Consider the following 15,060-nt stretch of genomic DNA (forward strand, 5'->3'; position numbering starts at 1 on the left):
TACTTTCATTCTTTGCATGTTTTGATCATGACAACATCTCAATAAATGTCCTACAATAAGATCAGTACATTTTTCTTTACATTTCATATAAATATCAACAGTGGTCTCACCTGTCAACATCTTACAAGGACACACTTCACAAGTTTCATAATCAAATTTTAAAAATCCCATGTAATAAAAATAAATCACAATAGTAAAAAACATAAAAGAACACAAGTATACTGTAGAAAATGCAAAAATGTGATTTATTTATTTACCAAATGGTTAGCCATAAAGATACAATTTGGCCTTGGAGTTTAAGGCAGTTTCATTTTTGCCACAGTTACTTTTTCTGATTATATTCCAAAATTAGCACATTCCATGTTTTATCTGTGTTTAATTGATCATTTACATTTTATATCCTTGTTCACTTGGGAACCATATTTTTTTCTTAATGATCATTGAAGCTCCGTAATATAAAATATCATTGTCTTCATATATTTGAGTAATACCGATCACGGTTTTGAAAGTCTTTATGAGAATATCTTGCATAAGTCTTGTTATGTGGGATCCTTCCAAAAGGTTCATGGTCATTGAAACAAGATTCAAAAACTTCATCAACAGCCTTCTGAGCTACTTCTTTACTGATATTCCTAACAGCCAGGATAGAAAGAATGGCTCTGTCTCGCACACAAGTCTAAGGAGAAAGAAATATATGTGGCTTTAATTCCATATGAAAATTTAGTCATTAAGTAACAACATTTTATATAATGTCTGAAACACAATTAAAATTAATTTCCACTCATATTATTTTATTAATTTCTGTCCTTCCAAATAAGAAAACAAAATTAACAAAGAAATGTAACTCCTAAATTATACAGCATGTTTAGCTCAATCTAAAATTATTTAGGTTGGGCTGGCCAGTTAGCTCAGATGGTTAGAGCAGTGTTGATAACACTAAGGTCAAGGGTTCAGTACCAGCCAGCTGCCAAAAAAAATAAAAAATAAAAAAATAAAATTATTTAGGCATAAGTAAGATTTTCTCTAGTTTCTCATCTTTTCCAATAATATAAGCACGTCATTCTCTGAAGAAGTAGGCAGTGTCTGCCAAACAATAACTCCCAATTTGCAAAACCACAGTCTATAAGCAAGATCCTGATTGACTTTTTCATTAAATTTGATTAAGTTTAAAATATACTTCACTTCTGCACCTCTCTTCCTTAACTTTTCAGTTGACCAATGCTATATAACTTTTCCTGGAGGCAATAGGAAACTATACACATATACACCCAAACTTAAAAGATGCCTTACTTTTTAGGGGAAAAGAAATTAAACAACTTTTTTTTTTTCCTGAGTGCTCTTTGCATAGGTATTAAAGTTCTGTTCCTAAGGAAATAATTTACCTAATGTTACACAGGAATAGATTAGAATTTCTCAATACTCTGATATAAATATTTTAAGAAATATATGGCCCTCCATTCCAATTCTTGCAAAGCTTTTAATCTACTATTTCTCCCCAGGCCCACACTAAAACTCAAAAGAATGGTATTTGATCTGTTACAGAAAAATAATCAAATGCTGGTTTTGATGGCTGTGCATCCTGACAATCATCAATTTTCTCTGCATGTTCCCAGTTTTACTTCAGCCTGGTCAGTGTGCCAGAGCTAGTGATACTCACCAATACTGGCATATAAACCAGTGCTTCTCAACCTAAATTACACCAAATACTGATTTAAAAACTAAACCCATGGCATAAAGGAATGGGAAGGACAGAAAGAACTGTGTGGAACCACAACAGCAATTGTCAGAAAGAGAGGAAATTTCTTCCCTCCAGGGAAAAAAACTGTGCCAAAAATTTGTCTCCTGAAGCCACAGGGTTGGGAGACACAAGTGTAGACCACAATTCAGATTTACTACTTTCCAGACTTAGTAAATTTCTGTTAAAATAAATGTATGACTGTGCAATTCTACAATCAACTAACACATTTCTTGGGTGCACGTTGTACAAAAGCAAAGATAAGACTCTTCTCTCTCAACTGGACTCCTACCACCTCCACATATTTTCCATCCTACTGCTAGTTCTATTCGTTTTCTGCTGCTGCTAACCAAAGGTTAAAAAGAGAGACTTCTCTTTCAAAGACTGTGGGTCCTGGATCATATGCTTTATCCACATTATCCTCTTCTCTAGGGGTATGATGATGGGTACCCTTCTTCCATCCTCTCCACTGAGAGCCAAAATACAGAATTTATCAGAGAAGCAAGGTCTCGAGAGCAGGGAAGACATGCGGCACTAAGTTGACTTGGCACAGGCAGAAAGCCCACGGTCCGATAGGAGTAATTCTCTTTCCAGGAAGCAAGTTTGTCTTCTAGCTCCCATTCACTAAATCACAATTTCAATTAGTAGTTCACTGTGACTTTCCACCCTCTAACCCAGAGTTGAGTTACTCTCTTCTCTGGAGAACCAAGGTCCTTCCTTTTGTTCCAGGCCTGTCCTTTTTGCATCTGGTTGAAACTGCTATCCTGATCCCCACATATTTCACAAACTGGCAGCAGACTCTTCCCATAGAAAACTTCTGACCAGTTTTTTCCTAAGCGTGGACACAAAGCCCCTGGGTTGTTGTGGGCAGACTGCTCACATTCATTATTAACACATGACTTCAACGATTCCTCTCCCCATGTCCACCTATCATGGATCTTAAAGGCTTTCTAGCAGGATAATCTTGCCTTATAGTTTTCTCTTTTGTTTTGTTTTATTTGCAGAATCTCTCTCAGCTCAGCTTATCATAATCAACTCTGTGCCCACCCAAAGCTTTTCTATCACATCATATTCATTCGGCATTTAAAGGGACACTGACACACACAGCCACAACCTGTGCTGCAACAGTCTCTGTTCTGAAAGGGAGTACATTTTTTTGTCTCCAGAATACTGTGGTAGATTCAAAATATCAGTCAAGGACTATTAGGATAAAAGTAAGACAGGTTGTGATTTCACTTTTATTCTTCATCTACCCCCATCCAAGAGCGAGATCATAGCTCTTTTCACTATTTAGATTTTTCACTCACTCAGTCACATAGCTTGCCCATAATTATAAAGTAGAACTAAATTCCATCTACCTGGCTTACACAGTACACATTTTGTATCCTTTTCATATAGGTAGTTCTTTCACATTTCAAATACTAAATGTATTCCTCATTTCTTTATTCATTATTTCCACTCATAACACTCTCGAACGAAGGTGATTTCATGTTAGTTTTTACCTGATAGTGTTGTTTTAATCCAAAATGTAACCTGAATATTTCATTTACAAGTGAGCAGTCTCCACTAAGGTTAGCAGCTCGAATCTATTACAAAGACAGTAAGCAAATGAAAAAAATAAATAAATGTTCATGCTTTATGTCTTTATGATATCAATCAATTTTTAAAAACTGGAAAAAAATATAAAATTAGCATGTTTTTCTGAGAACAGAATATTCGTTAGACTTTTTTAAAGAATTTTTTAAACTCTATTGACAGCAAGAGCAGATATTCATGAGCTATGCTAGACAATGCCAAATTACAATGGGGGTGGGGGTGATTCAATTGCCTAACCAAAAGGAATTTTCCAAACTTTACACTGTAGCCTTACTGATAGAACTAATTTGTTTTGGAACCAAAAGTCAGAAAGTTGGGCCTCAGAGTTCAAGTACGTGATCTCTACAAGATACAAATGCTTCTAGAAATTATCAAAAGAACTTCATGAAAGCATACTTCCAAAGATCTCCAGAGTTTCAACGAGCTTAAAACTGAACACATCAGTATCTAAGTCACTTTGAACATAAGCCTCCCAACCCTAGCCCAAATCACTGAAACCCTCTTGGACTTTCCCTCAAATCTGTGTAAGTCCATGACCTTTCTCCAGGGCCTTCAATGTTCTATGAAAAATTAAGTCGTACAAAGCACAAAGAGTCAAGAACCTTCCAAATGGGTCATACTATAAGCACGACAGACTGAACTTAGTATTTATTTTCTAATTTACTATACTTTAATAGATAAAAGAATCTTGGAACTACTCACATAGATTCCACAGCTAGCCTAGCCACATTTTTGCCCATTCATTGCAAACAGAATTGCCTGCTTCTGGTTACTTCTACAATAACATGGCCTCATTCCTCTGTGGAGTTTAACCAACTTTAACTAGCTAACAGGCATTAATTCTCATAACACTCAAGAGAGATCTATTTAAAAACTCAAGTTTTAGTCTATTCTCCAAATAATAAGAATTATAATTAGATGTAGTGGGGACACATATTAATTTCAAGGGAAAGAGAAAATAGTCTAAGTTATAAAATGTAAGCTTGAGATTTATATTAGATTTTTAATTTCTCATTATAGTGCACTCTTCAATTAATGAAATGTAAGTATGAAATACATGTCTGTCTAGGAGCATATATATGTATACTTCTGATAGCAATCCAAAGTGCTTAATAACAAATATCTTTTTATGTTGAATTTTTGAAACTAAATGTTTTACTCTAGGGCAAGCAAGGAGCTTTACCTAGGGAAGGCAAAGAAAAGAACCTTGGTTGTAATCCTGCCTCTGCCACTTACTTGCATATATGGAAAGTGAGGCAGTTGTTTTGATTCCATAATTGTTGTGAAGATTAAATAAGAATTCACACACAAACAGAACAGTGTTTAGCACACAGCTCTCAGTAAATGTTCATTATTTTTTTATATTACATAATTTATAACACAGAAAAAATTAAGTTTATTATTACAATTAAAGTGAGTTATCACTATTATTAGGACTTAAAGGTCATATTCAAAACAATTCTAATAAGATACTTAAAAGTTCTCTAGCTGTAGCTCAAAAATTATATTCAATAATAGTTAAAAACAGAAATTCAAGACTGAGGTAGAACTATGACAGGAAGAAAAGAAATAAGTTTAAATAGATTATACTTGAATAAAATGTCCAAACACAGTGTTCTGTGGGAAAATAAGTATGTTTCACAATAAGCCCACCTCTGAGCAGGCCAGATGTCTGACACTGGTGAACCAGTCAACATGAGCACGACAATGATCGAATGCGTGAATGAGCTCGTGGGTGACCACTCTGTTCATGTGGGACTGATTACGGATGTTATTCTGGCACAAAACAATCTAGGAGGCACCAAAATAAGAGAAGATCAGTTATTTCTAAAGTCCACTTTCATTTAGTAGATTCCATCTTTGCTCCCACATGATGACAAGCTCTCTCCCACAGGCTCACCAGCTTGGAACCCTCCACCCACTTTTCTCCACTGACCACATGTCTACCCATTGGTCAAGCCCCACTCCCAACTGCATGCTCCATTAGCCTTCCCCAGTGACCAACTTCTCTCTCTCTTCCTCTGGACTACAAAAGTGCTTAGACTGAGAATATTAATCACAAACCATCCTCACTGGGCTGACTGTACCAGTCAGCCTTGGACTCCACAGCATTACGGTGAAGAGAGTGAGTTTGGAATGAAACAGACAGATTCAAATTTCAGCTCAGCCCTTACTTATTCGGTGACCTTGAGCAAGTTTTTTAACCTCTCTGTGCCTCAGTCTCCTGAACTATAAGAAGGAAATAATTAAAGTACCTAACTCATGAAATTGTGAGAATTAATTAAGAATATATGTAAAGTACTTCTTATCAAGTTTCTGAATGAACAATGAATAACCACCACTGTCCTCTACTAGAATGAGGAAAAATACCACGAAAAAAATCCACAGAAAGACCTTCAGAAAGAACAGCTAGCAGCACACTGAGCAGGACCCTATAAAAATAAGAAAGACATGAGGGCTCCTAATAATAAGAGGTTCCATTAATTGTGTACTTACTATGTGCCAGACACTGGGAAACGAGACAGATATCTTACATACATTCATCCAATATTCATTTATTCAACTAATATTTATTGAGACCTAATAGTAGATTTATAATCTTTTAATGGAGATAGAAATTAATCAAATATCTACCAAAGTGTTTAAATACACACAATGACAGTTTGGTCATGAAGAAAAACCCAGGTTGTCATGAGCACATACGATGAGAATGCCTGACCTGGTCTGGAGGGTTGGGAAGGCTTCACTGTAAAAGGAACACTTAAGTTGGGATCTGATGGATGAATGGGAGTGAAATTCGAGGAGCGGAGGGAAAGGGATTATTCTAGACAGAGAGAACAACATGTGCAAGAGTAGGGCAAGGTTGAAGAAACAGAACATTTGAGAAGCTGAATGCAGGGTCATACAGCTGGAGCACAGACTTCTGGGTGGTAGACATGAGATAAGGGTGGGGAGGTCATAAGGAGCCAAATCACTGAAGGCTTGTCTTTATCCTAAGAGCAATGGAAAGCCACCAAAAGGGAATATTGAGACAGGAGTGCTTCATTTTTTTTTCCCCCCATCCTTTTAACTATAGCTGGAAGAATAAACAGGAGATGACCAAAACTGGATGCAGAGACATTAGTTGAAGGTATTCTAGGCAAGAGACAACGGTACTTGAGCTAGAATGGTGCGAGATGAAAGAGGTTTATTGGAGGTAAATTGGACAAAACTTGATGATAGATAGAACATGGAGAGAATCGTATCAAGGATGACCTGTAAATTTCTGGATTGGCTAATAGGATGGGTGGTAGCACCATCCACTGAGATATGCAAAACTAAAAGACCAAGTTGGGTGTGATGGGAGATGGTAAAAATCATGAATCTGGATTTGGACATCTCAAGGCCAAGGTACCTTCAAAGCACTCAAGTAGAGGTATTAAGTGGGCACTTGGATATATGAGCGTAGAGTTCAAAGGAGAGCTCTGATATAGGAAAATTAATGAGATCCCCTTGCAGAGTATATAGTTAAAAAAAAAAGAAGGGATCTAAAGGATTAAGGGACTTCAACATTTAAGGGCCAGTAGAGGAAGGCAAGCTAGCAAAGGAGCAACCAAAAGAGTGTTATATACCAGAAACCAAGGGAAGAAAGTGTTTGATATTACCAGCTAAAGTGAAGTGCATACATACTATACGACCCAGCAATTCCCCTCCTAGGCCTATACTTTGGAGAAACTCTTACAAATGTGCACTAGGAGAGAAGGTCAAGAATATTCACTGCAGCATTTTTCATAATAACAAAGCTGGAAACAATCAATACTAGATAGAGTAAACTGTAATATAAACATACAATGGAATACTACACAACAGTGAAGAATAAACCAGAAAGGTATATATGACAACATGGAAAAACCTCAGAAATAATGATGAACAAAAGAATAAAGTTACAGAAGCCTATCTACCGCACTATTTCATAAAACTACCAAGTATTACGTATAGCTCAAAGTATTTCATGTATAAAGCTTAAAAGCAGGCAACTAAACAATATATTGTTGGACTATATATGTAGATGGTAAATCCATTCAGAAAAGCAGTAATGATTATCACAAAAATCAGGATAAGGAAGGAAGAGAGATGTGACTCGAGAGTTGCACACTGGTTTCTAAAGTCCTGGAAATGTTCTATTTCTCAAATCTGGGTGGCAGTTACCTAGGTGTTCACTTTATTATTATTACTGAAAATGTACATATAGGTTTTGTGCACTCTTCTGTATAAACGAGATACTTCATAATAAAAATTTTAATTTAAAAAAGTAAAAAAAAAGAGAGTACCCAACCGTGTTTAACATTGCTGAGAATGAAGATGAAAGTTCAAAATGTCCACTCTATTTAACCCGGGGTGGGCAGTGGAGGGGCAGGGAGTGATCTTACCAAGAGCCACTTTGAGACCTATAGATATTGTGATTACCAATTTACCAATAAGGAAACTGGGAATAAGAAAAATAACTTGCCCAAGGCCCACAGCTAATAAGCAGGGAAACTAGGACTTGAACTTGTCTATCTGACTCCAAAACCCAGACCTTTCACCCCTGTGCTATACTGCCATTTCTAGTTATAAATAACCAATGTACATATGAAATTCCCCAGCAGGAAACAGTTAAATTTAGTTAAATTTGGGTTATATATTCAAGTTGGAAATAGTTACTTATAACACTTTCATCTACCTTCTTCACGACATAATCCATCTATCACCTCTAAAACTCTGTCAAAACCTCCCAATGAGGGCCGACCCGTGGCTCACTCGGGAGAGTGCGGTGCTGATAACACCAAGGCCACGGGTTCGGATCCTATATAGGGATGGCCAGTTTGCTCACTGGCTGAGCGTGGTGCTGACAACACCAAGGGTTGAGATCCCCTTACCAGTCATCTTTTTTAAAAAAAAAACAAAACAAAAAAAACCTCCCAATGACTTAAAACTAAAATTTATTGAATGCTTACTATGGAACAGGCACTAGGATAAGAAACTGCTGTGGTCTGATTGAATTGTGTACCCCAAAGTTCACATATTAGAAGCATAACTCCCACTGTAATTGTTGAGAGTGGGAAATCATATTATGGCAATTGAAAAGTAGAGCCTTGAAGAGGTGATTAGATTGTAGATCCAAGCCGTAGTGAATGGATTAATAATGGTGGTCAGGGGCATGGTTTTGAGGGCTTTAAAAGGAGAGGTCTCTCTGCTTCGCCATTCTTGTCATGTGACACCCTGCATTGCTATACAGTCAACTCACCAGAGGTGTTCCCTGGACTGTGGACTTCCTAGCCTCCAAAACTGTAAGCAATAAATTTTGTTTTCTTATAAAGTACCCAGTTCCAGGTATTTTGTTATAAGCAATAGAAACTGACTAATATAGCAACATTACAAGAGATATCTAATTTAATGCTCACAATCATTCTATATGATAAACACAATCATTACCCATATGTTACAGATGAGAAAACTCACTTCCTTCTTCAAAAAATTTTCATAGGTGTTATCACTTATCATATAAAGGTGAAACCCTTTCGTTTAGCACTCAAAGCCTCCCACCATTTGGCTCTCCTTTCTTTCCAATCCTATTTCCCCTTATTCCTCATGCATTCCTACCCTCCAACTAAACTAGACAACATGTCATTCCCCAAACAAGCCTTGCAATTTCCCTGCACACCACTTTTACTCATGTTAGCCCAGCTTTGAGCAATAGTTTTTGTCTTCTCTGCCCCTGAGGAGGCATTATAGCCTCTAGCTGAATCTGCTGGCATCTTCCAATCAATCACATTACTGTCTGATGGAGTATGGATGTATTGTCCTCCCAGAATTCAGGTGGAAATCCTGATCCCCAGTGTGACAGTTTGAGTCATGGGGGTGGATCCCTCATGAATGGATTAGTGCTCTCCCTAGGTGGGGGAGTAATGAGTGAGATCTCACTCTATTAGTTCCCACAAGAGCTGGTTGTTTAAAAGACCCTGGCACCTCCCCTCTCTCTTTTGCTTCCTCTCGCCATGTGATCTGCTCATACCTGCCGGCTGCCTGCTGCTTTCCACCACGAGTAGAAGCAGCCTAAGGCCCATGCCAGATGCAGCTGTCCCAGAATCATAAGCCAAATAAACCTCTGTTCTTTATAAATTACCCAGTTTCAGGCAACACAAAACAGATTTATACACTGTCTCATTGTGGTAACCAAGCCCACCTAAAATAGTTTAACCTGCCTCAAACTTTACAATTGTCTGTGTTTATGTCTTATCTCCCCTGTGAGTATAGACTAGTTCATATTTTTAATCCTACACAAAGTCTACCAACCAGAATGTCCAGCGTGTGGAAGGTGTTCAGCAAATATCAGGTGAGTGGGTTAAAGGGAAGAAAACAATGCGGCAAGAATGCCTACCTGACATGTTGAAGCATCAAAACCTCCACTGACATTTCCGTTACAATCTTCACAAGAAAAGTGTCTTTCTTTGTTAACAGCACTAAAAGACAAGAATGGATTTAAAAGACAATGTCCAGAAGTAGTGTGTACATGGGAAACAGCCCAGGGCCAGGAGACAGGAGACTCTTCACCACATAGTAAATCTGCTCCACCACTGACATATATGAAACCTTGGGAAACCAACATCTTCCTGACTCAGTTTTCTCATCTGTACAAAAGGAGATTGTCTCTGCAAAATCTATCCTATTTCAAATTCTGTGATATGACTCCATGAAGAATTTGGTCAGCTGATTAAGACCATATTGGAAATATGTTGGAGTTCCTGCCCTTGGGCCAGAATGTTAAGAAATGGGCCTCAGAAGTCACTTCCTCTAATCCTCTTAAAGTTAAACATCTGGAAGGCTCCTACATAACGTGCTGAGATTTTTTTTCCAGTAAGGACAATGCCTAGGCTGCTGTTGTAAAAGGGCCAGGTTTGGTAATTACTATAAGAAAGATTTTGTGTACCGTCTTTACTAAATACCTGAGGTGAATGGTAGAACCAGAGATTGAGTTAGGGCAAAAGACACATAAGAGAACAAAATCTGCCTGGAGAGAACATAGTCAATCACCACCACCCACCATATGGAAAAGGCCTCGTGGCCTGAAGTGAGAACTTTTAAATACTTCCAGTTTTTTGGTTTTTTGTTTTTAACAGCCAGAACAAAGAGCAGCACTTCAAAAAGATTTACTTACCAACCCGAGTGCTTCATAGCATCAAGCAGGAGTTTGACATATGGATCTAAAAAGATATTGATTCAATTAAGAATGCTAATTGGAAAAAGTAGCACCAATCAAATTATCCAAATAGCAGTGTAAGATATTATCAAAAAGTAACTCACAAATTGTAATGAAGTAATACTATCTTAAAATTGGTAAAAATAGACATGAAAAGACAAGCTTAAATTAACATCAAAGCAAGTCATTAATGAAATAAAACACTAAGACAAATATCAAGATGGTACCACCAAGCATCTTAAATAATATCAAATATGCTTTTCAAGGTCATTTTAAGTTAAATGATCAAACACATTGTATTAAAGTATATACCAAAAGACAGAGGATTTTGGACTACATTCATAGAAAGGAACAACAGCATAGTACCAGATTTGAGGAAGGCAGGAGCCACACTGTTCTCTGTCCTGGGCAGACTGCACTGCTTACACCATGTCCCATTCTGAGTACCTCACTCTAAATGGGGGGACCTGCCAACTGAAGCTCTTCCACAGGGATGGTGACTAGAATAGCACATGACTATGCTGAGTAAGAAGCAAGAAAGGATTTGGGGACTTAGAAAAGGAGAAAGAAGACAACTAGGACCACAGTAGCTTCAAGTATCGAAGGGCCATGTGGAAATAGATTTAGTCAATATTCTTCAAAGGGCAGAACAAGGACCAAAGAGTAGAAGTTACATGTGGCAGATTTCAACTCAATATGAGAAAGGATTTTTCCAATAATTAAAGCTGTTGCAACAGACAAATAGACTCAAAAAGCATCAAAGAACAGGTTCCAGGAGAGGTCTATAGACAATCTGGTCCATGATGGCACACAGGTTTTCCTGTATGGGGGTGGGGAGGCCTAGATGATTCCTGAGGGCCCTTCTACTTCTAAGACTCTATGAGCTTATGACTATTACAGGGGAGTACAAGGAACCCAAATAGCTAACATCAACTTTTCATGTAGGCATCTTGTCGGAGAGTATAAATGCACAGCAAATTATATGACATAACCAAAAAAATAGAAAAAGAAAAGAAACCAAGCTCTCAAAAAATGTTGAAAACAAAAACAGGTGAGTAAAAGAAAAGTCGTATGGGACGATAAAGTTAGATATAAGTTACCGATTTACTAATCTACCTCCTCTTAAGAATATTAACAGTAGTATAATTAATAATAAGTATTATTAATCAAGTCTATACTAGGTGTCAGGCACCATGTGAAGGGCATTATTATTCAAGCAACTAAAAGAATTTTAAAAAGTTTAAGTGGTTTCAAAGTCTGTAGTCCCTTACTTAAAAAAAAAAAAAAATCCCAGGTAGCAGTGGTTTGGTACTTCAAAAAGGATCTGCAGCGGTATTTAGAATGAATTTGCTTTGAAGAAAAAGAACAAAAGGCCTCCCACAAGGCCTGGTTTCTCCCATCACCCCTTGCCCAAGGACAGGATTTTAAAGTTGCTGCTTGGGGCCGGCCCGTGGCTCACTCGGGAGAGTGCGGTGTTGAGAACACCAAGGCCCCGGGTTCGGATCCCATATAGGGATGGCCGGTTAGCTCGCCGGCTGAGCGTGGTGCTGACAACACCAAGTCAAGGGTTAAGATCCCCTTACCGGTCATCTTTTAAAAAAAATAATAAAGTTGCCGCTTGATGCTTTAATAGCACCAACAGGCCCTCCCAGCAGCCCGCCCCTCGGGAGGTTGGGGCCTTCTGCTTCCTCCTGTGTGGCATCCCACCCTCCTCACATCCTGCCTATTTCAACTCACCCTCCACTCCTTGGCTCTTCCACTGTAAGAACAGCTCCTGATACGCTGGCACTTGACACTCATAAAATCTACTCCTCACAAAAACCCTTAAACAGGTATTTTTATTCCCCACCACCACATTTTTTTTAACAGATAAGGATAGAGGGGATCAGAGAAGTTAAGTCACTCTTCCACACCTAATGAAGAAAGGGACTATAATTTAAACCCATGTCTAACTCTGCAACCCATGTCCTTTCCACTATATTCGACTTTGAAACACCTTAAAGGCAGGGTCCTTATTCATCTTTGTATTTCCCACACACACACACACCCTGGAATCTAGAAGGCATTCAGTACGTATTTGTAAAGTAAATACAATGTTATCATTCTCTTACTTTTTCCCTTTACTTCCCATTCTCCTCCCATCTCCCTTGATTCTCGATATCAGATAATCACAAGATTGGAAAGTCTTTGGGTGGCTGACTTCTGAACTGTGATTCGCCGGCTGTGAAATAGTAACCATGCTTTGGGAAAAGCACATTTAAGACTTTGACTTTCTAAATGTATCTGAAGTAAACTTAGGAAGTCTATGTCAATGTAAAGGAGTTCAAATCTTCTCTAGTGCAATGTCCCTGGGACTGGAGAGAAATTGGTCAGTAGGTAGTTGTGTCCCTATTTAACCCACAATCGTGGTTCTTAACCTTTTCTGGGTCGTTGGCCCCTTTGAGAATTTGAAGAAACTATGAACTTTCTCCATAGAAAAATGTACTTAGGCGTGCGCGCACGCATACACACACACACACACACAGACACACACACACACACACACACACACGATTTCGCAATCCATTTCAGGGATTTCTACACTCTGAACTCCATCCATGCATGACGGTCAAGAAGCCCTTCCAACGAAAGTAGGTTTGCAAAATTGTCTTTTTTGAGCTGTCACCAGTGGGTCTGCCTTAAGTAACGTGGCTCCTTAACCCTCTGCCTCACCTGACACTAAAGTCCCCGTGTTGCTGCATAACTTACATAAGAAATCAGAGTATGTCAGACCAGTGAGTGTGGCCGAAAAGGGCAGACAAATTCCTAGCCCAATTCTTCTTTCAGTCTACAAGCAAGGGGCCTCAGAGCCTCCTTTGCTGGGGAAACTGAGGCCTAGGCCCCCACCACCGCCTCCATAATACCGAATCTGCCTACGCTCTCAGCTGGGGTGCCCGAACCCGGCCCACCCAGTACCTGGGGTTGAATCTGCAGCCCCCTGACTGCAGGCCCTTCCCCTTCCGCCCGGTCTCAGACACCACCCCGCCCACCCCCAGCCACCAGGTCACGGCTCCTACTCGTCTCCAGCGTCTTCAGGAGCATGAGCTGGCACTTCTGGTTGTTGGTGAAGATGGGGAAGAACCCTTGCTGGGGCTTCCGAAGGGCCAGCTGCTCAGGGAAAACCTGGCACGTTACGTGTTGCTGCCCCAGCTGCTCTCCCGCCAGGGGGCCCTGCCCCCGCTCGTCCGGAGCTCCCGCCATGCCGCCCGCAGACCTCGCCGCAGCCTTCTCCCGGCTCGGGCGGCCCGGGGTGAAACAGAGGAAGATAACCTCCCTCCCGCCAACCCGACCGCCCAGGCCCTCCCTCTCTACGGCTGACCCGCAGGCGAGGTACGACGAGGACGTTCGGCTGGTGGGGGCTCAGGGCGGGGTGTGGCAAGAGGGGCAGGGGCGGGCGAGAAGCTCGTGGCGGGGCGCAGTCAGAGGAGCAGGGCGGGGCGAGAGGGGCGGGGAGGGGCATGAGGTTCGGGGCGGGGCGAGAGGTGTGGGGTGTGGCTAAAGGGACAGGGGCGGGGCGAGAGGAGGGGTATGGCGAGAGCGGCAGGGGCGGGGCGAGAAGCGCTGGGAGGTCCGAGAGGTTCCGGACAGGGGGACGGGCGAGGCGTAGGGCTGACGACTGCCCCCGCGGGCGCTAACCGGGCTGGTGTGGACTTAGTTGTTGCCCTTGGGGTTGGGTGGTCGGTCCCAATAACCGTTTGTTTCGCAGCCTCCAGATGCCTGTTGAACTGCTAAGGGCATTCCGCTTCCTCGTGTACAGTCCTCTAAGTTCTCTTTCGCCGCTGAAGTCCCTACCATCCTGCCACTCCCTGCATTCTCCACGGGCAGGCCAATTGCCATGTCTGGCCCACCTCTTTCCTAACCCTGCCGTTCCTCTGATCCACCCTACCCAAGAATGCCCCAGGCCATATTGAAAGCAGTATTTTTCGGAATCGTTTAAAAATTATAAAAAATAACTGGCCACATCAAAATCCTCAAAACGTAGGCCCCCACTACTTTTTTTCTGCTTCATGTGGACCCATTCGCCCACCCTACTCGCTTGCCACCCCACATAACTCTGTGGTAACAAAACACTCCTGTTTACTTCTACCTCCACGCCTTAATTCATACTGTTACTTCATCTTTAAGACCCTTTCCCTTAGTCCCTATTATGGGGGAGCAGGTCAAATCTACCTCCTCCACAAGGCATTCCCAAATACCTTAATCAAAATTGTCTCCTGACCCTCCAATGTACAAAGAACTTTGTACCTGTTATCACTTTCATCACAGCGTGCCAGTTTTTATTTAATTTGTGTTTCTCTTTTCCCACTAAATTATTCAGTTCAGCTCACACATTTATTCAGCACCTTCTGCCAGGGTGGTAGAGACTGAGGAAACAGATGTGTAATGTAAGAGAACTGCTGAAGTTGAAGAGCAGCATGTGGTTCAAGTAGGAAACATATGTAAATAATACAGGCTCACAAGGCCTTGATAT

The 15,060-nt window shown here is 40.4% G+C and overlaps 1 protein-coding gene across 3 annotated transcripts; it reads right to left on the minus strand.

Annotated features, from left to right (window-relative positions):
• Positions 1–226: 226 nt before the first annotated feature.
• ATP23 (ATP23 metallopeptidase and ATP synthase assembly factor homolog) lies at positions 227–14,012 on the minus strand. Of its 3 annotated transcripts, XM_063075715.1 has the most exons (6): positions 13,607–14,012; positions 10,509–10,554; positions 9,732–9,813; positions 4,985–5,122; positions 3,238–3,321; positions 227–676 (listed from the first exon to the last, which is right to left on the minus strand). In XM_063075715.1, the coding sequence occupies exons 1-6, from the start codon at positions 13,788–13,790 to the stop codon at positions 473–475; spliced, it is 738 nt and encodes a 245-aa protein (XP_062931785.1). In that variant the 5' UTR covers positions 13,791–14,012; the 3' UTR covers positions 227–472. The 3 variants fall into 3 exon arrangements, with proteins under 3 accessions (XP_062931785.1, XP_062931784.1, XP_062931782.1); XM_063075714.1 differs by lacking the exon at positions 4,985–5,122 and having other exon boundaries at positions 13,607–13,929; XM_063075712.1 differs by lacking the exon at positions 3,238–3,321 and having other exon boundaries at positions 13,607–13,929.
• Positions 14,013–15,060: the final 1,048 nt, after the last annotated feature.

This window comes from Cynocephalus volans, chromosome 12 (genome assembly GCF_027409185.1).
Source record: "Cynocephalus volans isolate mCynVol1 chromosome 12, mCynVol1.pri, whole genome shotgun sequence".
In the NCBI taxonomy this organism is placed as follows: Eukaryota; Metazoa; Chordata; class Mammalia; order Dermoptera; family Cynocephalidae; genus Cynocephalus; species Cynocephalus volans.